Raw genomic sequence first — 23,129 nt, forward strand, 5'->3', positions numbered from 1 at the left:
AGGTGGGATGGGTGTTATCACGCTAGACATGACCCCCATCTCCCATACCCAAAAAAATGACCAGAAGTTGACAATTCATACATCTCCCAACATTACTTGTGTCTAATAGATGTATGTCATTTTTCTTTCATGATCCGGTTGTCTCGTCAGTGCACGGACACAATGTTAAAAGTCCCTGTAACAAATGTGTGTACATTTGACACACCACAAAGAAGAGTACAGTTAAGAAACCTGCCAAATTTGAGTGAATAAAAAAAAAAAAAAAAAAAGAATTACCAGGTATATAAGATAAGGCTCCGAAATAGTAAAATAATGGATTTGTTAACTGAAATAAGCAAATGATATGTTCAGTAGCTGCATTACTAATTTCTGTGGATGTTCCCTGTGATTGTCTGGCAACCCGTACAATCTGTTTTGTGCCGCTTGCCCAAAGTCAGCTAGAATAGGTCACCTGCGATCCTCATGAGGACTTGCAGGGTGGAAAATGCTTGGATGGATAGTTTGATGTCTTTGGTAAAACTGTGCTGCACTGCTTGGTGGAAACTGTGTCTTTTTCCTTGTGCTGTATAGAGGCACTGCATTTGCAGTACTTTCTTATATTTGTCTGATGATTTCCTGTGATAGGCCAACAAACCCGTAGGCAAAGTGCAGATGCACGTTGCTGACTTGTCCGAGATCCCACGTTGCAACTGCCGCCCCGCGGACGAGCATCCGTGCAGCCTCGAGTCTCAGTGTCTCAACCGCATGCTGCAGTACGAGTGTCACCCTCAGGTTTGTTGCCCTGCTCCTCTTTTCAGACATTTTACAGATTTTCATAGTGCCCTCTGTAAACCTCTTTCCACCACGGCAGGTATGTCCTGCGGGAGACAATTGCGAGAACCAGTGTTTCACTAAGCGCCTCGATGCTGAGACGGAGGTGATAAAGACGGAGGGCTGTGGATGGGGCCTCAAAACCAACCAGGCTCTGCGGAAGGTAAGTGTCAAGAGGAGTGTCCTAGCAATCCTTTTATCAATGGGAATTTGAGGTCAATTGAGTTAATGTAGTCTAGATACAGATACAATCATTTTTGTTATTTTAAAGTTAACTTGGAAACAATCAGCACGGTGTGCATTTATTTTGCTCCCTAAACAGGCTAACATAAAACCTGAAGTAAACAGGAAAAGGAAACTTTGAAACGATGCACCACTTTTGTGGTAAATTTCAATACTTTTATCCATTTTTGCTCTTGCGTTGACTTACTGAGTGTAAGGATTCCCACTAGGCTGAATGTCTTGTCCCGAGTTTGGTGAGACTCTTCATATTTCTCTATCTTTAAATGAGATACTTAATTTCACTAGCAGTGTTTAGATGATTTATTGTTTGCAAAACTCTTAATTGGAGAATAAAGTAAAAAGGTTGGAAATGTTTTTACATATTACAAATTTTACCTTAACTCCACTTAAAAAGTGGTTATGACTTTACTAAGGAAAAAAAAAACTGACGACTATTTCTTCAGTTGTAAAAGTAGAGTACAGAATTTATTTTTATTATTCACATTTATGTTGTTTTAAATGTCCATCCCTAAATGCTTTGTAGTAAAAAAAAAAACAAAAAACGATTGAAAGTACCTTACAATATTGAAATTCAAATTGAATACTGAATACTGTATAATGTTTTCTGCAGGGGGATTTTGTGACCGAGTATGTCGGAGAAGTTATTGATTCGGAAGAGTGCCAGCAGCGAATTAAACGCGCCCACGAAAACCACGTCACTAACTTCTACATGCTAACCCTTACGAAGGTAAAACCATCGTGGGGGAACAAAAAAAGACACATTCTCCTTGGCCTACTTTGTCCTGATGTCCACCTTTTGCACATTTCAGGATCGTGTGATCGACGCTGGTCCGAAAGGGAATTCTTCCCGGTTCATTAACCACAGCTGCAGCCCCAACTGTGAAACCCAAAAGTGGACGGTCAACGGCGACGTCCGCATTGGACTCTTTGCCCTCTGCGATATAGAACCTGGTGAGTTATCCACTATAAAATCCACATTTAGTGTGCGAATCGGTGATTAAAGGTCAACTAACAGCCATATATACATTTTAAAATAGATATTGTTATGAAAGCTACATAATATTATTCACTTCAGTGTCTATACGAGAGAAGAAAAAAAAAATGAGCGGAGAGCGCGTCACTAATGCAAAGTTGCAGAAGTCTCACTCAACATCCCAGTGGCGGCCTTATTGCCTGCAACATCATCTGCAGATGTCACACTGGGACAGTCGCCATAGAAAACACGTAAGTGGCACCTGCTATAGGAGAGGAACAAGAGAAAGTTTGGGATTTTTCAGACGCCCCTTCTGACACGGAAGCTCTTTTCGAAGAAGAGAACATCCCACAGTCGAGTGAGGTGACCGGGGCAATATTACGCAATCGTTTCGAGCCATATTTAGATGATATGCGGATCACTTCTAACTAAGAAGAGACTCCTTGACGATATAACAGTATGTAGCGTACTCAGGAGGACCCATGCCAGGTGAAGTAACTACTTCAGACACCAGTGGGGGGCCGTGGGAAGGGGGAAATCACGTTTCTCCTCTCACACGCGGCCAAACCACCTCCCTGCCCGATCCACCTCCACGTCAGGGCTAACGCCGGCCCCGGCAACCGTACGGGCGATCAACAATGCCCGCCCGCGCACATCGTCACAATTAGCACCCCTGACTTACGTACTTTATTAATTATGACCCGGATCTTTTGTTACGTTCTGAGAGAAGGATTACGTCGTCCCTCCGAACTATTATTTTTTTTAATAGCTCTATACACACCCACCTGTCATTTAGAACCCACAAAGCTCTCGTCCTTTGCACCTGTGCAATCCATTTTTCATGACGAATCGGGTCTTTTGGAAAAGTGTGAAGCGTGAATCCATTCTCCCGAGTGTTCGAGCAAAATCGAGCAATACAACAAGCCGGCATTTTGGCTAACACGATGAGGAAAAAAAGTAATTTTTCGCCGGTGCAATAGGTTTAAACCAATACAAAGGTCACTTCCTGGTTCTTCTCCAACACAAATGCCTCAAGAGGATTTTCATGGCTGGAGATGCAAAAATCCATATACAACAACATCCTGATGTGTGGTGGAAAAAAACGAATGGGTCCATTCCGGCTGACTTTTTTTTTTTTATGAGAAACATACTAAAAATTATGATTTACGTGTCACTTGACATTTAAGCTTGCACTCACCCAAAAATAAACAAACTGCAATTAAAAACAGCAGATATGCATGATTCAATTTGTACAGATTTGTTAAAAATGTGAACACTAAGAAATGTTCTGTGTTTTAAAGAGAAGCTAATAATATCCCAGAATTTGTCAGTGCTGAAATGAAAATACAACATAAGCATGGCACAGCATTGTTTAAGGCAGGGGTGTCAAACTCATTTTTCTCGCGGGCCACGTTGTAGTTCAGGTTTCCCTCAGAGGGCCGTTTTGATTGAAACAATAAAAATGTTTAATCATCTCATCATGCTTACATGATCAATTTATGAACCAGAATCCGAATCAGAAATCAAGGGTAACCTGTTTTTCAACTCTTCATGTTTGGTAAAAAAAAAAGGCTTGTAATATCTCAACTTGATCATTTATGATACATGTCAATTTAAAATTTTGGGATTGATTTTTACAAAAATCATGGAAATGGAAACACTAGATTTCGCATAGTGGGCCAATTCAAATCGTGCGGCGGGCCACATCTGGCCCCCGGGCCCTGAGTTTGACACCCGCGGTTTGAATTTTACGGTACTCGGATTTGTGACTGGTTCACTTTTCGCTGTAGAGACGATTAAAGAAATGCTTCTGCCCGTCTGTGTGTGCAGGCACCGAGATGACGTTCAATTACAACCTGCACTGTGTGGGCAACAGGAGAACATCCTGCCACTGCGGTTCAGACAACTGCTCAGGTTTCCTCGGGGTGCAGCCAACTGTAAGCACACATTCCACCCATTATTAGAGCACCCAATCATTTTTAGCACCTCTTCATTGTCTCTTGACTACCGAATCTCACACCCCAGAGTGCCGTGGTGCTGGAGAAAGAGGAGAAGGCCAGAAACGCCAAGCTGAGGCAGAAAAGGCGGAAGCTGAGGATGGAGGGCAAACACACGCACGAGTACTTCTGCTTTTGCTGCGGAAAGGGAGGAGAGCTGGTGATGTGTGACAGAAAGGAGTGTCCCAAGGCGTACCACCTACTGTGTCTCAACCTCAGCAAGCCACCATATGGTGATTATGAAATCTATCAAACTAAAATAAGATCGAGATTAACACATCCGAACTCATCTTCGCACCCGCAGGGCGTTGGGAGTGTCCGTGGCACGACTGCAGCGTCTGCGGCGCACCGGCTTCGTCTCTCTGCGACTTCTGCCCTCGCTCCTTCTGCCGGGACCACGAGACGGGGGCGCTCACCGCATCCTCGCTGGAAGACCGCCCCTGTTGTTCCAGCCACAACCCCCTCAGTCCTCTGGGTTCCGGCCCCGGCTCGGCTCCAGCGCCGCTCCCGACTTCCTCTCTGAGCCCCGTCGCAGTCAAAGAGGAACCGCAAAGAGACGATGTGGCGCCCTCGTTACCTCGTTCCCTGTAGAGTGCACTCCCAGTACACTCCGCCTACCTGTGCTCGCTAAAGGGAATATAGAATTTTTTTTTTTTTTCCATTTAGGTTTTTTTTTTTTTTTTTTTTTTTTTTTTTGGACCTTCAGAGCCGAGACACGTTGAAGAACTCCTCTCGTGGCAAGCGCGGTGAGATTGGATCAGTACCAGACAGGGACGCACACCATCCTCCGCTCCTCTGGCTGTAAAACGCCACTAACACACAACGGCGCTGAGATCCCAGACCCAACACCTCGTTTTGTTCTCGCCTCGGATGATCCCGAGTGTTGCCAGTAACCGGCTCTTTGACGGGAGTGAGGTGCGGGGAGGGCACGCCACGCCGCTCCTCCTCTCGTTTACCTGCTGTACGCCGCGGCTGGCTTCTCCCGCGCACTTCCACTGCCCCGACGCCACTTCTCACGTGAACTGTCATCGTATCGCGCTCCTCCCCTTCCTCTTTGGCGAACAGGAGGGGCAACACTTTTGTGCAATTTTTTTTTTTCCCTCGCACACACTACATTCCAACATTCCTTTAATCATGTTTTTTGATATACTTATGGCTCTAGATGAATATAATTATATACGTATCTGTTTCTTAATGTTTACAAGCAGATTTTTTTCTCACTTCATCTCGGTGAGTGGTGTGATTCTTTGTTTAGGTGTTGCGCAGACCTCCTTGTGAAAATTGTCCTATTAAGGTGAAATACTGTATAATGGTATATAGTGTACTGGTATAACATTACACGAGTACTTGTGACTTTTCGTTGGCTCATTCACGTGTATATAATTGGCTCATAATATTGTAAAGTAGTTACCGATGAGGAGGTGCGGCGCCTGATTTTTAAATTTTTGTTTTTTTTTTTTTTTTTTTTAATTCCGCATTTTCTCTGAGCCGTCTTCATGCTCAAGGGAGGGAGGAGGGGCCAGCCGGTTCAGCACCGCTATCTTGAGTATTGTAAATCAGCCTTAAGGGATGATGACTTCAGTTCCATCGTGGCTGTAGGAACTACTGCCCAGATGTGTTTCAGTAACCTTTGCGTACTGTGACCTTTTCATTTTTTCTTTTTTTCCATTTTTTTTGCCAAAATTTCTCTGAACAGCACTTTCACATGACATGTCACTACACTTTTTAGTTAGGATACACACATTCAGAAATGTATATTAAAGGAACGTAGTTTTTGTTTTTTTTTTTGTGGTTTTTGGTTTTTTTTTTTTTTTAAATGGATACCTCTTCTTCTGGTAGTAACATAAGAATTTAAACTGTGTTGTGACAACAAAAAAAAAATCTGGGGGGCAAAATTGGAAAAACTGCCGGTCTCTTATGTTGAAGAAATAACAAATCCGTATCTAGACACACAATCCAGTATAGTGTACAAAATACAAACTGTACAGTGTTTTTAGATTGCTCATCTTTCAAATCTTTTGTATTTATTGCACCACATTTTATACCAATTGCTTTGTTGAACACCAGTGCAGTACTCCCCGTTACCGACGTGTGACAAAAAGAAAAAAACAAAATCAGAGGGGTTCACATAATTATACCTGAAATCGGTGCGTTTTGTTTTTTTTCTACGTCTGTGTAATGATTCCACATTTGCCGCTGCTCGTATAGTGACTCGTCACTGTATTTGCTGTTAAAAGCAGTTCAGTATTGGAATGTTTATCATGCCTCAGCCTTTGTCATGCTCCTGAAGTAACTTTTTTTTTTTTTTTTTTTTTTTTACACCTCCCAAGGTGATCAGTGTCTTAAGACACTTGAGTGAGTGCCATTGCAGAACATGGAAGATTTTCAACCACAATGTAGAAAAAATGTTTTTTACTTTAATTTTTTTTTTTTTTTTAATGGGGGGGATGCGAGGCCATTTGACATTTGGAAAAAAAATTCTGGGTCCCAGTTGCAGTCAGTTTCATGGCCCATATCTCTATGTTCTTTATTAACTCATGCATTTAAAAAAAAAAAAAAAGTCTCATTTGTTAGTATTTCCCATCAGTGGTATACATACCCACCGAAATACTTTCTTTCAACTCCATCATCCAATTTCAAGGCACTTTTATTTTCACACTCACATGTTATGACCCAACTTGAATGTTATTATTTATTCATGTTATTTTCAACTGCACACCATAGGCATATATATATATATATATATTTTTTTTTTTTTTTTTTTCTTCTTTTTTTGGGGGGGGTGTTCTTGAATCATAATGGCATAACTGGTCTTTGTCTTTTCAAAGTGACTGTTTAGGTGAACGCATACAGTCGCCCTCATCCCAACGCATTTTCTGTTCCGTGATCGTACTTTCTTTATCTAACAAAGGCAGCAGCCTTTGTTTTCTTTGCACACGCCGATTGCATGACACCATTGTGCAGTGCCATTTTCTCCTGTCTGCAAATACAGTGGCAGTATTAGAACGCTTCATTCGTGTGTTGCATCATTTTTGTTTTGTTTAGAAAACAAGTGTTTTGTTCATTTGTGCCATTTTATGGGTGGAAAATCACCCCCACTCCGCCAGCATGCTTCTTCTCTGCTAAGTGACTCCCTGCCCTCCACACACCCTGAAATCCTCAGAATGACTTTTCAAAGCATCCTGAAATTAAAAAAAATAATAATTTACAATTAGAATCAGACACCCTTCTTGTGCTTCAAAGTTTCTATTCGCTGTAACACCTTTCATGCACTTCTGATAACTTTTTTTTTTGATTGACAGGTAGTCAGAGGAGAATTAGTGTTGTACTAAACTCACCCGCAAAGCACTCAGTTGTTTTTTTTTTTTTTTCCTGAAATTTGGGTTTGGGTTGGGTTACTAACTGGTCTCATATCTATCTCTCTTGGTGTTGCTTCAATTAAAAACGTGGATGAACATGAGCACCATATTGATTACTGTTCAACCTGTGTTACTGCATATTGTTGGCAACCTTGTAAATAATCTTGCATTGTATTTGCATAGAATCATGTTACTGTGGCGCGCTATTTTTTGTTATTTTTATTTTTATTTTATTTTTTGCCTGTACAATTCCGCTTCTAAATGTGTGTGTGTGTGTGTGTGTGTTGGGAAGAAACTCTTTTTGTACATGACTGTCTTTTTATTTGAAAATATGACTTCTGTCCCTTTTGCATTCAAACGTTGAGTTGGAAGAGTTCAGACATGCCTGAAGTTTGACTTTAATAAAGCTGTACTCTGTCTCAGTGACGCAATTGTTTAGTGTCGTGCTATCACATAATGTCAACAGCCTCATTCTTGTATTATATTATATTTGAGCTCAAAGGGTATACCAACACGTACAGCGATAATACAACAATTCTCACACTTTTCCTTTTTTTTTTTTTTTTTTCAATTAAACAACAGAACTAGCTGTTATTACATACCTTTAGTCTCTTTCCTTAAAAACCAAAGACCAAGTCCGAAACCTTGGTCTTCTGATAGATCCATCCATTCATTTTCTCGAGGGTCGCGGGGAGTCCGAGAGCCTTTCCCACCTGTCACAGCCACACAATCACATCTAGGGGCAATTTAGAGTGTCCAATTAATGCATATTTTTGGTAAGTGGGAGGAAACCGGAGTGCCCGGAGAAAACCCACGCAGACACGGGGAGAACATGCAAACTCCACACCGCTGGGGCCAGGATTTGAACCCAAGTCCTCAAAATTTGGAGGCCAACGCGCTATAAACGGTTGCTCCACCATTTCACCTGAAATTTATATAACCACGATAAAAGAAAATGTCACATGAGCGTAATAGAAACAATTAAATAAGAGGAGGAAAGATACACTGATCAACAGAAATTAATTTGCGATATCTTGAATGAAGGCTCAAGCACTCCTCTCGACCCTTGCGAGGATAAGCGGCGAAGAAGATGGATGGATGGATGGATATCTTGAATTAATCATTAAAGTAAGATTCAATCTCCTCTCGACCCTTGTGAGGATAAGCAGCGAAGAAGATGGATGGATATCTTGAATGAATCAATAAAGTAACATTCAATCCATTCAATGAAAAAAAAGGCCAAGTAATGAATATCCAATGTCAATCACTACCATAACAAAATTATTTAAAAATGTCATAGCATTTTTAAGCAAAGTTAGGATTTATAAAGTGAGATAAACGGACCTGACATTGACACAAATGAGCGTCTACAGTCGTAACATGACGTGGCGAGTTGCATTCATATGTCAAGTCAGACAAAGTAATAGAAATACTATTTTTGTATTTCAAAACAAGATCTCAATTTGGTTGGCATTACTAAAATTCACGCAAATATGTACATGGGATATTTAATAATATACTTACTACAGAAACAATAGTAATGATATTGTAATTCACTGACACCACAGATTTAAATGGCAGATCTAAACTCATTGATTCCCGTTTAGAGTTTTTATTTTGAAAAGCACAAAACGGAAATTTTTACTCCAAGTTTAGTGACACGCTTGTGTACTGCTCACTGGCTAGAGCGTCTCTTGAGTCTCAAACGAGGGAAGATGCTGCGGCCTAATTCTTCATAATAACCGGCGTTAAAATGAAAATAGCGAGATAAGAAAACGACCCCATTAAAGGTGAGTCGGGATCCGTAGGTAAGGCGGGAGCGTGACAGTCGTCTTTTTTTTTTTGACAGATGTGCCAGCTAGCTAGCTTAGCATCGAGATTCTACTGCCCAATTGGCGATTGGAATTAATGTCATATTTTGTGAGCATGGATGGCATATGTCACTTTTAACGTGACATTCATTCATATGTCATGTATTAGTGTCGTGGCATGTGACGGTGTAATTTAGGAATGGTACACATTTTCCCCCTCTCAAAATACTGCATTTCTATTTTATCTGCGGCAGACTCCGTGTTAAGGATGGACAAACTAACGCTTTCTGAAGAAATGAATCCCTTGAAAACAATTTGCTAAAAATGATTCACTGCATTCAACAGACTTAAGAGCTTCACCTAAACCTGCGTGTGTCAGTGTTGCGTGTTCTTAAAGGTCTAGTTGTCATTTTTGTCCCATAATACAGTTGGTGCCTATAGATTGGGAAAGAAATCTGCAGTTTTGCTGTTAAATTACATCAAAACTAAATAAATTTATACAGCACGTTTCATAAATTCATCCATGTCGTTAACTCACTCTTTGACCTCATAGCCTTTTGAAAGGGAAATGTGGCAGTAAATGCTTGTGCAACAGGATTATCAACTTTTACTCACTCTCCACATTATCTGAGGCAATTGGGTGACGAACAACTTTCATTTTTAGAAAATTATTGATGGATGTCGTGTCTGGCACGTAATTGTCACAACAGCAAAGATGTCTTTTTGCCATATGTAAGCTATAAAGTCAATCAATGTATGAAATTTATTTATGTGACTTTGAGTAATGGTGGTCGTCACATGCGGTGCAACCACATAAAACGCAGCAGCAAATACAAAGATAATAATAATTAATCACACCAGCAAATAATTAAACACAACTGCAAATTAAAACCAAGAAGCGCAAATAAGCAAACATGCGGGCAAGTCAAAAAACACAACAGTAGATCAGTAAGACCAGTAAGTACTGGCGAGGGAGATAAGACAGTACGTGCAGCCCAACTTCTAAATGTGTTATTAGTGGGCGCATACTTATTTGAATGTTGCAATTTAGTCCTGAGCGTATCTATCCACTATCATCACATATGTATGTGTAATGGGAGCAATCTAGGCCGTGTGTACGTTAAGAAACCCATTCTCCCAATCCTTTAAATACGTTCAGAATTACTGGTCTCCCAATACACAAGATGGTGAAAGCGTGGATTCGAACCACGGCGTGGTTGACCGCGCAGGAAGCCTAGCAGGGGATGTGTAAAGCAGAGCTACAAAATCAGATGTGTCATATGTCCCAAATCAAAAAAAATTTTGATAGCGGCTATGTTTCTATGCTAATTTCAAAAGCCACGCCAGAGGAAGAATAAGTTCTTGGTCAAAGGGTCCAGGCAAGTTCTGCTCGTCCAATCAGCGATAACTCTTAACCCCAAACAATACGAAACTCTTCCGGTAGCTTAATGTTGTTGTTTTTTTTTAACTTTGATATTTTTTTTTTCAATTTGTCTTTGTGTTTAGGTATTAGCTGTTGGTTTTTTTTAATTTCCTGTGGTGATTTGTTATTTGCTATTGTGTGTTTTTAATTGCCGTTGTGTTTAGTTATTTGCTGTTTGTTGTGTTTTGCATTTTAGGGCCACTGTACATAATTACCCAATTACCACCTTACCACACTTTATCTTCTGAAAGTCTTTTAGCTCGATGCTAACACACCATATAAAATGTCACAATTGGGCTACCAAACAAGCAACAATGTTGCAGTAACTATAAACCTTTAAACATTGGTATATGATACGTTTTAAAATTGATATTCTATTGACGTAACTCTTAAGTTGATATAAACCATTAAGTGATGTGGTCCACTCTGACAGACAAAATGAAGAGGAGGCTCCTTCGTGGTTTTCTGTCGGAAATCGTCGTCCGCTTGGCGCTCTTCGTGGTTTTCCTGTAAGTGCACTCCTGCCTGCGTGTTCCTTTTGGATTTATTTAAAGCACACACGTGAGAGGAGATACAAGTACTCACACTTTGTATTTGAGTAGAAGTGCAGATACTTGTTTAAAAACATGGTAAAAAAATACTCAAAATAGTCTCCCCTCTATTATTAACTTGCATATTGCTCACCCTCTCTGTAGTTTTTGTTTTTAATGCAAAAATTACAAGTGGACAGCTTTCTGCAAGTGAAATTGTGAAATCAATGGGGTAGTGTTTCCCTTGAACCAATTTTTTCTCACTCTCTCAGGGTGACGGAGCACCTTCCGCCTTTCTACCGCGAGATCCAGCCAGAGGAGATGTGGTTGTATAAATTTCACCGGGTGGAGCAAGATCACATCCCGACGTCACTCATGTTTGTAAGTGATTCCAAAGTTGAATACAGTAGGGCAGAAAAAAAAAGTATCTGGTCAGCCACTAATTGTATAAGTACAGCGAATAAAATAAGTATTTGAACACTGTGCTATATTGCAAGTTTTCCCACTGAAATTTTCATCATAGGTGCATGATGATCGAAAAAGAGAAATCCAGAAATCACAATGTATGATTTTTTTTTTTTTTCACGATTTATTTGTGTGATGCAGCTGCAAATAATTATTTGAACACCTGAGAAAAGCAATGTTAATATTTGTTACAGTAGCCTTTGTTGGCAATTACAGAGGTCAAACGTTTCCTGGAGTTGTTCACCAGGTTTGCACGCACTGCAGGAGGGATTTTGGCCCACTCCTCCACACAGATCTTCTCTAGATCAGACAGGTTTCTGGGCTGTCACTGAGAAACACGGAGTCTCAGTTTCCGCCAAAGATTTTCTATTGGGTTTAGGTCTGGAGACTGGCTAGGCCACGCCAGAACCTTGATATGCTTCTTACGGAGCCACTCCATTGGTTTAGTCCTGGGCTGATTCCTCACCTTTCTAAGGATCATTGAGACTCCTTGAGGTGATTTCTTGCATGGGGCTCCACTTTGTTGAGATTGACCGTCATGTTTAGCTTCTTCCATTTTCTCTTGATTGCTCCAACAATGGACTTTTTTCACCAAGATGGCTGGCAATTTCTCCGTGACCCTTTCCAGCCGTGTGGAGTTGTAGAATTTTGTCTCTGGTGTCTTTGTACAGCTATTTGGTCTTGGCCATGATACAAGTTTGAGTGTTACAGATTGTATGGGGTGGAAAGGTGTCTTTATGCAGTTAACGACCTCACACGGGGGCATCTGATTCAGGATAATGCATGGAGTAGAGGTGGACTTTTAAAGGTGGACTAACAGGTCTTTGAAGGTCAGAAATCTAGCTGATAGACAGGTGTTCAATTACTTATTTGCAGCTGTATCACACAAATAAATCGTTTAAAAAAAATCATACATTGTGATTCTTGGATTTTTCTTTTTAGATGATCTCTCTCACAGTGGACATGCACCTAGGATGAAAATTTCAGACCCCTCCATGATTTCTAAGTGGGAGAACTTGCACTATAGCAGGGTGTTCAAATACTCCTTTTCTTCACTGTATTTTGGCCCATTCCTCCATGCAGATCTCTTCTCGAGCAGTGATGTTTTGAGGCTATCGCTGAGCAACACAGACTTTCAACGTTGTCCAAATATTTTCTCTGGGGTTGTGATCTGGAAACTGGCGAGGCCACTTCAGGACCTCGCAATGGTTCTTCGGAAGCCAGTCCTTTATTGCCCATGCAGTGTGTTTGGGATCATTGTCATGCTGAAAAGACCCAGCCACCTTTCATCTTCAATTCCCTTGCTGAGGGAAGGTTTTCACTCAAAATCGCACGATACGTGGCCCCACGCATTCTTTCCTTTTCACAGCTCAATTGTCCTGGTCCCTTTGCAGAAAAACTGTACCAAATCATGATGTCTCCCACCTTCATGCTTCACAGGAGGTATGGTGATCTTTGGATGCAACTCGACATTCTTTGTCCCCCAAACAAAACGAGTAACATTTTGGTTTCATCTGTGACATTCTACCGATCCTCCTCCAGATCATCCAAAGGTTCATTAGCAACCTTCAGACAGGCCTGGACATGTACTGGTTGAATCACGTGGGGCACGTCTGGCTCTGCGGGATTTCAGTCAGTTTTAGTTCGTTACTGATGGTAGCCATTATTAATTTGGTCCGGCTCTCTGCAGGTCATGCACTAGGTACCCCGGCTTCATGTGTTTCAGCGATTTTTCTTTCTTGTGATCATTTTGACCCCACGGAGAGAGATCGTGCGTGGAGCCCCAACTCAAGGGAGGTTATGCGTGATCTTGTATGTCTTCTGTGTTTTCTAATAATTGCTCCCACACCAAACTGCTTACCTACTGCAGAGTCAGTCTTCCCAGCATAGTGTAGGTCTACAATTTTGTTTCTGGTGTACCTTGACAGTCACTTGGTCTTGGCCGTAGGGGAGTTTTGAGTGGGTCTCTAATAGGTGAGGTGTACCTATGATGATAATTGCAGGTCTCATCTTTTTAAGTGGGAGAACTTGGACAGTTGATGGCTGACTAAATACTTTTTTTTTGCCCAACTGTGTTTCCATCTTTCACCTGACTTGAATTTGTACTCTGCCTCTCATTTGCCTCATCAGTGTGTGGCTGTTTTCACACCCATGATTGTCATCGTCGTCTTCACCATCCTGCTGAAGTCAGAGCGAGGCGATGCCAAGGAAGCGTCACTGGGTGAGAATCATGCGACATCAGTCATAATACGGTGGGACCTTGAAAATTTGTTGAACTTAATATTCTCCAAATTCTCTGAATTTTAAGCTGTCAACAGTAATTTTAATAATACATTTACATTTACATCACAATAATTATCCATCCATTTTCTGTGCTGCTTATCCTCACTTGGGTCGCAGGGGTGCTGAAGCTTATCCCAGCAAACTTTGGGCGAGAGGTGGGATACACCCTGAACTGATAGCCAATCGCAGGCCACATATAAAAAATTCATCATTCACACTCATTTTTCAACCTATGGGCAATTTAGACTATTCAGTCAATCTACCGGGGATGTTTTTGGGATGATCACACATCTGAGCCCGGGATTTGAACCCTGGTTCTCAGAACCGAGGCAGATGTCCTAACCAGTCGGTCACCCTTCCACCATATTAATAATTATGTACCGTAATATCCGGCCTATAAGATGCGACTTTTTTCACACGCTTTCAACCCTGCGGCTTATGCGGTGATGCAGTTAATTTGTGCATTCTTTCTAATGGCCGCAAGGGGGGCACTCAAGCGGAAAAGGTAAGAAGGAGACGGATGGAATATATGTCCTGAGGAAGTGACTTTTACCGGTCCCGCCCTGTTGGCACTGGGCTAGCGTGTCACTGCCATGTCTCAGTGATTTTTACCAGTATGTTTTTTTTAAAATGGCTCTGTTAGCGCGGCGCTAGCATTAGCATTAAACTCTGTGTACTGTCTTTCTTTGTAAATATCTCGTGTTTCAATGTGGGCACTTGCGGCTTTTCCACAGCTGCAGCGTATGTATGTACCAAATGGTATTTCTTTTACAAACGTACTGGGTGAGGTTTGTAACCAGGTGCACTCTATAGGCCTCGAATTACGGTATACCGGTATTTCCTTTTGCTTCGGAAAAAAATAGGGTTTATGTATAGACTTGGATGTGATGGACTTCAGGCAAAATATTTCTGCCAACGCAAATAGTTTTTTCACCCACAGTCGTGTATATAAAATCTATTTTCCACATTGAAACTAATTGAAATTAATCCATTCCAGCACACACATTTTCTGTCCCATTTGTTGTGAATTGTGAGATGTGTCCACCAGGGGCTCCTTGAATGTTCTCATCTTGTATTTGTGCTTTTTGGGTGTTACTTCCATGTGCGAGGGAATTACAGGGCTTTAGCTGCTCCCCCCACCCCCACTTCACTCAAGCAGCTGTGGATCCAAATTTCACCCGTATCACAAATTTTGCCCCACAAAACACAGCAAAAATCAACCAAGTGACTCATAAGATGGAACACTTGTAAGTCAAGGTACCACTGTACTTGTTTAGCTTTTTGTCTCCCTCATTCCTTCCTTCTGTTATCCAGCTGTGACTTTGACTCTGGTGCTGAACGGCGTTGTTACCAACATCATCAAACTTGCTGTGGGCAGGTAAAACAGTATCATTAATTTATACTGTTAAGTTAGCTTATCCTGTTATACTCTTATACTGAAATAGCAATTGTTTCTTAATCAGGCCCAGGCCAGACTTCTTCTACCGCTGTTTCCCTGATGGCCAACTGAACCTGGAGCTACGCTGCAATGGTGATCCTGCCGTGGTCATGGAGGGGAGGAAGAGTTTTCCCAGCGGACATTCTTCATGTGAGGCTTAATAACTTAGTTTTAGACATAGTTTCTCCTGTTACTGGAGTGAGTCAGTGATTGCTTGGCTGATTTCAGCTCTGGCAGCGTGGGTTCTCCTCCCACTCAGTGACGGTGTTAATGGTTGTCTGTCGCTATATGTGCCATGTGATGCAGTGGAGACCAGTCCAGAGTGTAATCTGGGATTGGCTTCAGTTTTGAACAGGATCCGTGGTATAAAAAAAATTCAGATTTTATTTTTTCTTGCCAAACGGCTGCTTGTTCTGAAGTTTGCTGCAACCATAAATACCGATCAGAACTCAAAATTTTCTCCCTAACCTAAAACAATAAGTTGGTCAATGAATGGTTTATACATTACCTCAAGCTACCAATGTATGTTATTTTTGGTGTGTTCTGTAATATATAATATATGTATGATATTGTTGAAGTGTATTGAGTTCTTTTCATCCGTTAATATTCTCTTCCTAGTTGCTTTTGCCGGGCTGGGCTTCACCTCCCTTTATATAGGCGGGAAGCTGCGATGCTTCAACTCAGCCGGTCAAGGCAGAGCATGGCGGCTCTGCGTTTTCCTCATACCTTTAATTGTAGCGCTGTCCATCGCCCTCTCCAGAACCTGCGACTACAAACACCACTGGCAAGGTCAGTTTAAGGTGCCGTCTTTCTCTTTATAAATAGAATAACAAATGAGCGTTATCACCACTTTACAATAAGGGTACCACTGCTGAGGATTTATAAATCAGTTCTAAACTTTTAATAACGGGGGGGGGGGGAATCGAGTCCAAGTGGAGCATGTTCCACGCCTCCATTGGTGACGTGTCTGACTTGAGCTGTGACAGTAAGGTGGTTGGTGCTTGCCATGTGGGCAATCCTCAAATTCGTTGGGCGACACCAACGGTGAGGGATGCTGTCAAGCTGAAGAAGGATTTTTATCGGGCCTTTCTCAAACATCAGATACTTACCTCAAGGCCTTGTGAGCCAGAAAACTGCAGAAATTAACATCCAAATCGACCATCCGCTGAACACACTTTCCCAAATGACCTTTTGCTCAGCAAATACCTTGAATGTGTGGCAGGCATCACAGATGAGTTACTGCTGCCCCAGTCTACCTATAATGACTTATATGGCAGTTATTTAAAGCCCAAGTGTCATTCCTATAACCATTCTAAAATAGATATCGTAATGAAAAATACATATAACATTTTTCACTTCAACGTCTACACGGAAAAAGAGTGCGTCATCCATACGCAAAGTTGCGGAAGTCTCATTTGACATCCAAGTGGTCGCCATATTGGCTGTGCATCTCCTGCCCGTGACGTCACCCCAGACATTTGCCTTGAAAACACGCTGTGCCCCCTACTGTGGGAGATGAACGCACCCCTTCTGACACAGAAGCTCTTTTCAAAAAAGAGAACAACTCACAACCGAGTGAAGTTACCAGGGCCATATTACCTGATTGTTTCTAGGCTTATTTAGATGATATGCGGATCACGGCCAAACCTCCCCGCCCGATCCACCTCCGTGCGGTGGTGATAAAAACAACGACGCCGCGGCCAAACCGCCTCCCCGTCTGATCCACTCTCCGCCGCAGCCCAGCCGCGATGAGCCACCCCGGCCGAAAAGGCCGGTGGCAATCCACAAGGCCTGTAGAGGCCATCCTTCAGTGGCTGCCGCACAGAAGCCTTCCGATGCGCAGATCGACACATTTAGCACCCCTGATTTACGGATTACACCCCTCACCCCCAAATCGTTTTTTTTTAGTACCTGTATACACACCTACCTGTCATTTGGAACCCACGAAGCTTTTGTCCTTTGCACCTGTGCAATCCATTTTTCACGACAAAGAGCGAATCCATCCTCCCGAGTGTTCAGGCAATATCCAGCAATACAACAAGCCGGCATTTTGGCTAACACAAAGGAACAAAGAGCTACCTTCCAGGAGGTAAAACTAGTATAAACGGACGAGACTGCTTGAGTGCGCCACTGCCCTGTATGTCACTTCCTGCTTCTTCCCGAAAACAAATCCCTCGAAGATTTTCATGGCGGGAATTACAAAAATCCAAATACGTCAAAATCGTGTTTTGTGGTGGAAAAAAACGGATGGGTCCATACCAGCTGCAGTTTTTTCATTAATAACATACTAAAAATCATGCATTTCATGACAGTGGACCTTTAAAGCTCATTTGTTATATTGATTGTTTCCAAAGCAAGATTTAAAACCAGAACCTCATAACTGCAAAGTATGTAATGAAAATAAAAATAAAAAAAGAACGGTGACCTTGTTTTCCTTCTTGCAGACGTATTGGTGGGCTCTCTCCTGGGCCTGATCTTCGCCTGGCTGTGCTATAGGCAGCATTACCCGGCGCTTCAGGACGCCGACTGCCACCGCCCTTTGACTCATCGACAGGGTGTCCCCGCAGCACAGGAATGCAGGCTAGCCAACTCCAACTACATCCTGCCGATGTAAAACGGGCTCTTGCGCTGGATCCTTTGCGCTGTTGATCCATATCGTGACTCTAGGGGCTGGGAACTTTTTACTGTTTATCATAGAAACGCTGTTACAGTGGTGTGAAAAAGTGTTTGCCTCTCATTTTTGTCTCACTTACATGTACCCATCATCAAACAATTGTTTAATTATTACTAGTACACAACAGATGTAAACACAAAATGTAGTTTTAAAATGTTTTTTTTTATTATTTAGGGGCGAAGAAACCTAAATGGTTCTGTGTGGGGGGAAAAAATTATTACTCCCTAAACCTATTAACGGGTAACTTACTTGTCGTCTTTGATATTTAGATTTGTTGAAGATGTGGAAACATCTGTGACATGCATAAAAAAAAAAGAAACTAAATTAGAGCAGGCAAACACTTTGGCAACACTGTGTAGGTTAGGCTGGCACACTGGGTATTTTCTCTACTATATGACACTTCATGTCGGACCAAATATCTGCATGAAAATAAATTGCCTTTGGTTGCCCAGCGCTGTAACAGAAGACATTTATCTGCTACTTCACACCCATTATTCATGTTTTCATATAGCAACATGGCATCCTTCAATCCAGATAATTACAGGAGTGACTGTCATTTGTCAAACTTCTCACCAGCCACTTTTCCTGCCCGTTATTGATCTGACGTTGCCATTGAAGGTGGAGAATTGCTCCCATCCCGTTGATGCTGTTTACGCAGATCAACGATGTGGAAAAATGCCAGCATTTAGCGGCTTCTTCCAGTTTTACACATAACCATTTTGTGGCAGCCCATTGATCTTGTGATGCCATAAATCAATTGGTTGTGCTATTATTAAGTTGACAAAAATGTGTCATGAAGTAAACAAGCCAAGTTATAGATAGGGTTGGGTATCGTCTGCATTTGAGCGATTTTGGATGCGATTCTGATTCGTTTTAGGGTGCTGGGTCAAAAAAAGTTTGCATGGTTCAAATAATCGGTGTCCAAATTATGAACATCCATTTTCTTAGCGGTCTGCAGTATAGACTAGAACAAACATTAGACTCGAGGTTCCTGAGAACAGGTATGAATTTCAAACCAATGAGCAGAAGGGAATTTGTATGTAACTAACCCAATTTACTTAATGTTCATTAATCCAGCCATCCATTTTCTTAGCCCCATATCCTCACAAGGGTCGCAGGAAGTGCTGGAACCTATCCCAGCTGTCAACGGGCAGGAGGCAGGGGACAACCCTGAACTGGTTGCTAGCCAATCGTAGGGCACATCGAGCCAAACAGCCACACTCACAATCACACCTAGGCGCAATTTAGAGTGTCCAATTAATGTTGCATGTTTTTGGGATGTGGGAGGAAACCAGAGTGCCCGGAGAAAACCCACGCAGGCAAGGGGGAGAACAGGCAAACTCCACACAGGCGGGTCCGGAATTGAACCCGAGACCTCAGAACTGTGAAGCCAACGCTTTCCAGCTGCTCCACCGTTCCGCCATGTTCATTCATGTTTAGGATAAAAGTTAAATATAGCATTGTTGGTTATTTACGACTGTTTTATCACTTCAACTGGTTTACATGTGCAAGTTTTAACTTGACTTCCTCTTTTAAGCATGCAGTTGTTTTTTTTTTAAGGTTCGTGCTTGTGTTACTGTGTGAGAATTTTTATGTGAATTTTGTCCCATCATTGTGATGTCAAGTTGCTAGTTTGACCTTCGCTGAAGCTTTAGTTCAATGTTAAGCTTGTAATGTGAATTTATTCCCGCTATGTCAAAATGATATATTGATATATACAATTTGAACCATCCCGGGAGACGGATTCTCGATGCCCAACCCTAGTTGCAAAGGAGGTCAATTACTTTTAACATGTTTAATCTTAACTGTAATTGTGTGGATAAAATGTGTGCTGTTGCTTGTGGGCCATTTAGATAAGGTCACGCCACATTAAGGATGTCTGCGGTGTTAATTTTACTCATCAGAGGGCACAAAAGAGAGGTCGGGAATGTTGGCATGGGGGGGAACACAGCTGTCTTTCAAAATAGCAGCTGCTGGGTTTGTTTGGTTGTTTTTACCTTCAAGGGAAATATTAACCCAACAGAGATGTGCAGGCATAAGATACCTCTGTAAAATACTGACATCACCCTGTTAGCTGTTTTATTTTATTTTATTTTTTTCACCTCTAAAGCTTATGCTGTCACTCACTGTAGCTTACTTTTAATGGAACCACGGCACATTTCCATCTGGCCTTTCATGCCATTCCAAAACCAAATGAAGGTAGTTGGTCACTATTAGTATATTATGTATATTATACTAGAAAGTGCTTTCGTTGTCCTCATAAAAATCATGAAAATGTAGCAGAGTAATGAGACTTATACCAGAACTATCTTAACTCCTAAAGTGGTTCCTTCATTTTTTCCCCCCCTGATTGGATACGCATGATTTTGGCCTGACCTACATCCCTGCTCACTACAGTGGGTGTATGATAAGTTGTTAAATTATACTAAATCCCACCCCCATCCCACCCAAATGTACATGTTTTTCTTGTCCACACTAAATTATTTGGTCAGATGAGTTATTATTATCATGTATGTATATTGTTTTCATGATAATGGTGAACATTTTGCTTGTGTTCTTCAAATTGTTGTCGCTATGATGGAGTATCTGCCCCTTTAAAGAGAATATGATGGGATATTTTCTTTCTTCAGTGGAGGATGAAATTCTGGCTAGTCGCAGAGTTAATATTTACAATATGAAGTTCAATGAGAGTTCAACTTTTTTAGAGGGGGTTAAATGGGGACATCTCAAAGGCACAAAGTGTGAGTCATTTGGACTCAATTGTGATTAAAAGGGGCCCACATATTTGCCCCACAAATGCTCATAATACCCAAAAATAAATGTAATATTTGTTAGACAATTGATCAAATTTTTTCCCAAAATTTAGTTTGGCTTCTATGCCTTTACAAAAAGTTTGATGAAAGGAAATAACCTGTCCATCTCTGATTTAAATGACCTGTTGTGTTCCGAATGGGGTCATATGGAATAATCTTAGTTGTTTGTTTTTGACAGTGTTTTGTTTGCACAGCTGTCCAATCCATTTATTAGCAGAGAAACAAATATCCACAGGGCTGTTTTTTGTTGCTTTTATTTTTTTTTTTATGATTGGGGTACTGGGAACAAATATTAAAATTCATCTCTCAGGCCCACAATAACTAGACTGTGCAGCTCAGACTGCTGTCACATTTTTAACACAAGGAAAGTGACAATGTAACAGCTCCTGCTGCTCTAGATTTAAAAATCCTGTACAGTTTTGTTGGCACTTCAGGAATGACGATACATTTTTATTTTTATTTTTTTGTGGGTTCTATGATAGCCCGTTGGTGGGAACAAAAAAATCAGGAAAACCCTTTTTATTGTGAGTGAGGTCAGCCAAGGTTTTGCAGGGTATAAGCACTTTTTTCTGGTCACTGTGATACCAGCTCAAACGCGTTGATCACAGAAGCTTTCAGACCAAACACGGCAGTGATTTTGTGCCTTTTTTTTAAATTATTATTATTATTTCCAACATTGTCTAATTTGTGAAATGACCACTGCTTTTCTGCTTTTCATTCCATTTTTGTTCTACAACTTCCATTTTCTCATGTGTTGACATTCACTTTAATGATTCCAGGCGATTCATCATTATTATCAGCATGATGCTTTTGTTTAAAAAAACAAAACAAAAAGTTTTGATTTCCCCCACCCCCCTCCACACACACACACACACACACACACACACACAATTAGAATGTATACAGAACCACGGTGATCTCTTGACGGAAAGTCTGAACATTATTAATAATTTATATGTAAATTGTAGAGTTCCTCTTGCAGGATTTTAATGGTGTACTCTATGATCAGCTGCACTTAATTTGGGGCATGTAAGAAGAGTTTGACTTGAATTTTTAATGTGTTTGACCTTTTTTGACTATTTTGTTAACAACTGCAGTAGGCATTTAAATCCTGCATGTTTCTCAGTGTATTAAGAAAAATGTCTCCACATTGATACATATATATTTTTTGCGGGATGTCACATTTGAATTTTTTTTTTTCTTCCCCTGAAAGTTTCAGGGTGTTGACTATCTGTCCTAATGCTGTTTTGTGAAGTACAAATTCTTAGCATTATTATTATTATTATGATTGTCAGGAAGATCTTTATTTTGCCTTTAATGACCCTGGAGCATTGTTAAAGTAGTTATTTGCGACTTTTATGCTGATACTTTCCTGATTGTGTTATGTTGTTATGCCATTCGGTCACACTAAATTATGTTTCCACATACCGTAAGTTTGTATATTCGTTTTTCTTTAATAACAGACGTTTTCTAGATGTGTATACAAACAGTAGTTTTCGTCCACCCACTTTTTTTTTTTTTTAATCAAAATGTAAGTGGAGTGACAACACCTTGTTGAGTTAGAAACCTCATGTACATATGCATCTTAATAAATGAGACCCTTGTGGAGAAATTTTCATTCAGTAATTCAAAAAATGAAACTCCTGTACAATAGGTATTCACTACAAAAGAATGACATTTAACTGTTATATTGGTTTCAAATGTCAAAAGTAGGTCAGAATTCTTGAAGCTGTTTTACTGTTTTTAATTTGTAAAATAAGTCACTTGAATTGAATTTATGAAATTACAATATTCTACTGTACCTGTAAAAGAACTAAACTTGAATAATTGTTTTCACTGGTAATTAATTGCACTTTGGATAGTTGTTTTATAACTTTAAAGTACAATGAATGTACATATTAACCATCTTAGCATCACAGTAGGCACACAGCTTAATGGGGTGTACCTTATTTATCTGTTTACATACGTTATTTTGAAAATGTAGTTACAATTACAAGTTACTACATCGAAGATGTAATACATAGTTTAAATCTCTGAAACTCTTAAATTATAAAGATGAAACCGTTCAAAAGCCAGGGTTTTGTTTATGTTTAAAAGTGTAACTATGAGTTTCAAGTCTTTTCAAAATATCAAGCCACAAACCCATAAACTGCACTACCACATGGTGCTTTGAGCTCCTACTGCATTTGGGAAAATATGTCACATTTTAGACTCGAGTTTAACGGCACATGACCAGAGAGAGCCAATCACAAGTGTCAGTTTTCGAACGAGGAAGTGACAGTGAAAGTCTTACCTTTTGCGGCTGTTATT

General features: G+C 40.8%; 2 protein-coding genes across 2 annotated transcripts in view; both read left to right on the forward strand.

The window, feature by feature from the left end:
• Positions 1–4,713, forward strand: part of nsd3 (nuclear receptor binding SET domain protein 3) — a 29,812-nt gene extending 25,099 nt beyond the window's left edge. Inside the window, exons 19-25 of the mRNA XM_061816582.1 lie at positions 625–771; positions 851–973; positions 1,664–1,780; positions 1,863–2,004; positions 3,857–3,963; positions 4,052–4,256; positions 4,328–4,713. Coding sequence (XP_061672566.1) covers positions 625–771; positions 851–973; positions 1,664–1,780; positions 1,863–2,004; positions 3,857–3,963; positions 4,052–4,256; positions 4,328–4,614 — 1,128 coding nt within the window. The 3' untranslated portion in view covers positions 4,615–4,713. The remainder of the gene's footprint in view (positions 1–624; positions 772–850; positions 974–1,663; positions 1,781–1,862; positions 2,005–3,856; positions 3,964–4,051; positions 4,257–4,327) is intronic.
• A 4,306-nt stretch (positions 4,714–9,019) lies between these two features.
• plpp5 (phospholipid phosphatase 5) lies at positions 9,020–22,417 on the forward strand. The gene is made up of 8 exons (XM_061818104.1): positions 9,020–9,172; positions 11,050–11,125; positions 11,419–11,527; positions 13,742–13,832; positions 15,209–15,272; positions 15,358–15,482; positions 15,951–16,121; positions 17,777–22,417. Exons 2-8 carry the CDS (start codon positions 11,055–11,057, stop codon positions 17,944–17,946), a joined length of 801 nt encoding a protein of 266 aa, XP_061674088.1. The 5' UTR covers positions 9,020–9,172; positions 11,050–11,054; the 3' UTR covers positions 17,947–22,417.
• Positions 22,418–23,129: the final 712 nt, after the last annotated feature.

The sequence above is a fragment of the Syngnathoides biaculeatus genome, chromosome 4 (genome assembly GCF_019802595.1).
Source record: "Syngnathoides biaculeatus isolate LvHL_M chromosome 4, ASM1980259v1, whole genome shotgun sequence".
Lineage (NCBI taxonomy): Eukaryota > Metazoa > Chordata > Actinopteri > Syngnathiformes > Syngnathidae > Syngnathoides > Syngnathoides biaculeatus.